This window comes from Fulmarus glacialis, unplaced genomic scaffold, assembly GCF_000690835.1.
Source record: "Fulmarus glacialis isolate BGI_N327 unplaced genomic scaffold, ASM69083v1 scaffold31762, whole genome shotgun sequence".
Classification (NCBI taxonomy): Eukaryota; Metazoa; Chordata; class Aves; order Procellariiformes; family Procellariidae; genus Fulmarus; species Fulmarus glacialis.
In genome coordinates, this window is record NW_009200359.1 from 10,838 (window position 1) to 16,395 (window position 5,558).

A 5,558-nucleotide genomic window follows, 5' to 3' on the forward strand; every position below is an offset into this window, starting at 1 on the left:
GCAAAAAGGTAACTTCTCCTAGAAGCAAGGCTTTGGACTGCGACCGACCAGCAAAACTTTTTCCCCCTTCCAGATTCTCCTCCTCTTTCATAGCTTCTCTCAGCTCTTGCCCTTTCTTAAACTTCCTTAATGATCCTTATCCCCCACAAGCTTAAGTACTAGGAATGATTTCAAGTGTAATAAGAGAAGCCGTAACACTGCCAATGGGGCCCAGTTTTTGTAAATTCTGGCTGTAGGCTAAGAGAAAAAGCACACAGAAACCCCTGCGTCGCTGTGTTGTTTCTCATCGTCCTTCACTCCCCCCACAATAAGCCACATCTCCAGGAAGTCAGAGCAATAAAAAAGTTGAGCGATGGATTTAATGTATATACCATGCAAGAGTCCTATGAGTGTGTGTTGTTAAAATCATTTCCTTGAAATTTAACAGTTTTCACTGGCGTTTGTGCAATAAATCACAAATAATATCCCATCAGAGACAGACGCCATCAAACCCTCTAATTCTTCAGTGAAGCATTTACCAAATGCTTTCAGCCTGTTTCACTCCTCTTCCAGATGCTCACTTCTGTTAAAGAAAATCTAAGGCAAGCTGTCTCAGTCAGCCTACTTCCCCCGCTGCCCTTATTCTAACCACCTTCTCCTTAGTTTGCCCCACTGCGATCGACCAGCAGCTCGCTTGCTCAGGCGGGAGACCTCGCCAAATCAACCCCAGAATGAAGCTGCCCTGCCATTTGGAGTTTTGCTGCTGCTCAAGAAGATTTTGAGTATTAGCTGCTGAAACACTGAGCTGCAGCTCCAAGTTTTGCACATCAGCACAAGCACTGGCAGACTCTTCTGCAACCCTGAGATACAGACAGCAATTTATTGACTATTGCCGATTCATTCACGTCAAACAAATTTCTGGAGTTCGTATTCTGCTTGTTAATTTCAGAATATCTCCTACCATTCACAGGAAAATTGATTAGTTTTCTCAGTCCTGATTATCACTTGTCTCATTAAAAGACAGCACGCTGTGCTATCCTTAGAAGCAAAATCACTCAAAAATTGCATGACATCAATTCAAGACTGCGTGTCTATAAAGAGACATTACATGCTTTCCATTAAAACAGTCAGACTAAATACTACCTGAACACCAGGACAGAACTGCAGCTTTTCTTCCCATATGTTTAGTATATAGTTAATATGTTATGAATAGTCAAATAATTCTACTAACACCAAGAAATATTTCCGATTGGATATTGAAGTTTAGCAATTCTGAAATCCCAGCCTTCACCTCACACAATCAGTACCTAAAAGAGAAAAGGAAAAAAAAAAAACAAAAACAAAACAGACCACAGGAACCTGGCAAGGTAGCCCTTTGTTTCTGAAACAAATGCCAATTTTGTTAAGTCTTCTGTAAGATAAACAAACAAATCCACAATACATTACCTTAAACTAACCCAGTTTAGATCAAATATTTCTGACAAGGTTCAGGAAGAAAGAGAATTCCTGGGTTTGAAGCATGGAGTTGTCTCTATTTTATGGGGAAAAAAAAAAAATGAGGCAAACCCAAACAACGTTGTTTTTAGAATCGGACTTGGTAGTTTTAGTGTGTAAAAATCCTTGGCAAGTAAGAACAGCTTCCATAAAGGCTAGAAATAATGAATTTTTTACACAGAACTCAACTAGGAGCCACCCCAAAATTCTTTACACATTCCTTAAATTAAGAAAAAAAAAAATCCATTCTCTTAAGGCAAAAGAAAGCAATAAAATACAAGACAACCTTGCAGGAAGCAAGAACGTAAACACTTGCAGCACAACATTGTTAATACTATCCAGTGGTGGAGGCAGAGGATGCTCCCTCTCCTACAACAGGAGCTCCGCCGAGGGCTTCTGCCAGCTCGCTGCAGCTCGCCTGCCTATCGCTGCCTGCTCAGCTCCAACACAAACACACTAAGCACACTCCTCAAAATTGCTTCATAAAAGCAACGATAACATCTAACACTGCTGTCCTTTTTACTCTAGGATCAGACGTATTCCGTACACATTAGTAGCTCGAGTGGGTTTTTCATCACAACATTCTCAGAAACATAGTATGTAAAATCGCTGTTTATGAAATTCCCCAAAAGCCGGGCAAACATCTACATGTAAACCATTCACCTATCAATATGTGTGGTTCTATCTAAATAGTTCTGTAAAATAAAAACAATGCATGAAATTTACAGAACTATTCTCGAAAGTGACGTTTCCATTATCTACGAGGAATCTGCTTACTTAAACAGTCACTGAAACTCACCTCCCAAACCCAGAAATAGTTCTTTTTGCTTTGATACAGATTTTACAATGATTGCCATTAAAGATATAGCAAGGGCAAAATAAAAAACTCCACCAAAAAAACCCCATGAAACAAACTAAAAACAACATGGAAGTTGGACTGATTATGCAAAAGGTTAGTAAAAAGGATTTCTACTCTGTCAAAATAAATGATAAGGCATGTTCAATATTCATATATCAAAGTGGAATTTATCCACAAATTCCGATTTTCCTTTCTGGATTCCTTCCATTACAAATTGCTTTAAACACTTCAAAGAAAAAAAACGCCACATCTCCACTACAAAAATCAAAAACTACGAAAGAAATCTAGAATGAAAGCAGGTTAAAAGTTGTCTTCCTGAAACAAAGAAGAAATCCTCACACACCTCATTCCAACTGTGGGAAAATGGAACAAATAATGCGCAGGGAGAGCCCCGGGACTGGCGGCTAACACTCTGGGAATCAATTGTCAGTGGGGCAATAAAAAAACGAAAGTTAAAACAGATTACTTGATTAAAAGCCTACAATTACTGGTTTTACATATATGGACTTGAAGAGCCGTTTTCTAACTAAGATTCCATAGAAACACAGCAAAAACCTCTTCCTCTACTGAGACCAAACACTGTGCTTGTGCAATTTTATGTTAAACAAAGAATAACTAAGGAAAACATACAACTAGGTGTTCATACTAAAACCAGAACCCGCCCTCAGCTGCAAGAGGAGACGTACACAGCTACCCATTGAGAAAGTTGCCACCATCGTGCTTTACTCTTGAAAGGCAGAGGAAAAGTATTTTACTGGAGTATCTGCACTATTGAATTACTTGTAGAAAACACTACTACAAATTCACTTGAAATACGTACTAACTAGCTCCCCTAAAATACCCTGCTCTCAAAAAACCACCTATAAGCAAGCCCTCCTCCAGTTCTATTTAAGAGTTAAATTCCAGGTATGTTTAAATCTTACTGAAAATATTTTCATCTCTTTAAATGCAGTTATTAAACAAACCACTGAGTATTTCCTACTCTGAATCTTCTTGTCCATGTAAGGTAAATGCAATACCAAGCAGAGCTAAAACTTTAGTCCAGCTTAAATATAATTCTAGAAATTTACCCAGCAACCAAGTTATTTCTGTGTATAACATCTAGGTAACACTAGGAAGTAAAAAAAAAAAAAAAAAGATAAAACCAAACACCACATAGTGATTGATACTCCAACCCTTGAGAATGAAGTAGCTTTTGTATACACTTAAACACTTCCTTCTATACTGCCCTGTGTATGGATCCTTCTACCACGTACTGAATTTTCCCTCTAGGTTGTATCTTACAATTTTTTAAACTATTATTTATATTTTAAAGCATACCAGCTCCCCTCCTCTTTTCTTCCCTTTAATACCAATAGTTCAGTACTTGGTTAAGGATACTATTGTACTATGGAATAAATATACACCAGTGATGCCTGATCAGACAGCCATACATGACAAATCAAAAAGGGATGACTGACTTTGAAAAGAAAAAAAAAAAAAACACAAACCACAAACCAGCACGCATGCAGTTGTGCTAAACTACTTGTAGTATTTTAATAAAGAGCAACAAAAACTAATTACCTTGAATAGCCATTAGAGAAAGCAGGTCTGCCAGAAAGGTTGAGCGTTCCCAAAGGAGCTAACGTCTCATCTCCTGATCCCTGGCACCTATTCCAATTTTCTGAACCGGCAGGAAGAGATGGAATGATATTAAAAATTGGTTTCTGATCCTGCTGCTGAGAGAGCGATGCAGTATTTAAATCATAGTGATACATTTGTCCCCCAGAGGTGCTGACACCATGGATAGATATGGCAGAGACTTTAGTACCCAGCAGATTAGACCCAGAGAAGTTTGCCTGACAATAAATTGGGCCCATGTTTTCTTGCTTTATGCCAGGAGTACAGAGTTCAATGAAGTCTTCCTTTTCTGTTTTCACTTGAGGCATTGGCATTTTGGAACTGGGTAAAAGGTCACCACGGTCATTAATTTTAGGTTTAGTGTCAGATAAAATAGGAGGCTTGCAGTCTTCACCGAGATTTCCTTCCAGGAGAAATGCATCATCTGCAGATATAGGAGAGAGCAAGCCACCGTCATCTAGCAACGGGTCAAGCCTCCACGGGCTCCCATTGGGCTCTTTGCCAGGCGATACCGGCGGCAATTCTAAATCCTGGAGAATATCCAGGGTGCTTTGGTCTTCAGAGAATAATTTCAAGTTGCCACCATTTGAGCCAGCCTGGCTTTGGACTGCAGTTCCTGATTCTGAAGGGATGTTGCGGCCAGCCATGCCTGGGAAATCCGGCTCAAGCGGCACCTCAGAAGATACTGCTCCCTTTGCGTCCTCGGCAAGGCTCGAGGACTTGTTCAAGCTCGCAATACTTTCTTCCAGGAGCCTGAAGTCCGTTTCTCCAGAAGAGACGCCGATTTGGCCCTGCTGCGAAAATCCAAGGTCGTTTCCCATCACTTTTGCATCTGTTTCACCCATGTACAGTCCCATCGAGAGCGATACTGCCTTGGAAAGGTCTGGCTGAGGCACATTGTTTACTAAACCTTTTGAAAAGTCAGCCAAAGCAGGTTGCTGATTGGAATCTGACTGAGAAGACGTGGGGAGAGGAGATGTAGACACAGGGGCTTGTATAGTAGCTCCACCCCTGAAGGGTGGATGAAAGTCCATCACGATCCCTCCTTTGGTACTGATGAGCGCATTTTTCCTTGTTTCGTCTTGATCTGACGAGTTCAGCAATTCTTTGGAATCCATTACTTTAACATTAGCTATAAAAAGATCAGAAGCATTCAAAGTTAGCACAGCAAGGATATTTTAATAACAGCTTAAAAAAAAAAAGTCTAAATCATTAGCCTAGCAAACCTGGTTTAGCTACTCTGAGAATGAAAGCACAGCAAATCAAGCTACGAACTGACATGTGCCACGTCTTTCTCAAACCCACCGGTTTTGTTTTGGGTTTTTTGTTTGTTGTTCTTTTATTTATTTATTTTTGACTGTTAACAAGGAAGTATATTTTTTTAAAGCTTTGCTAAACCTGGATGAAGCGGTAAGTCTGTCTGCATGCAACTCAAAATCAGGCTACAGCATAAGACATCTTTCTGAACATACTCTCTAGCTCTGTTACTGGTAAGTAAGAAAGCATAAGAATTGTTAAAGTACCCAATTTACAAATTTTGGAAGGTAACTTTCTCTGGTATTTAATTACATCTTGAGCAGGGCAGGGGAGAAGGGCATTTACCACC

General features: G+C 39.8%; 1 protein-coding gene across 1 annotated transcript; it reads right to left on the reverse strand.

Annotated features, from left to right (window-relative positions):
• Positions 1-3,835: 3,835 nt before the first annotated feature.
• On the reverse strand, positions 3,836-5,070 carry LOC104070037 (glucocorticoid receptor-like). Its single transcript, XM_009573583.1, has one exon. It carries the CDS (start codon positions 5,068-5,070, stop codon positions 3,892-3,894), a length of 1,179 nt encoding a protein of 392 aa, XP_009571878.1. The 3' UTR covers positions 3,836-3,891.
• Positions 5,071-5,558: the final 488 nt, after the last annotated feature.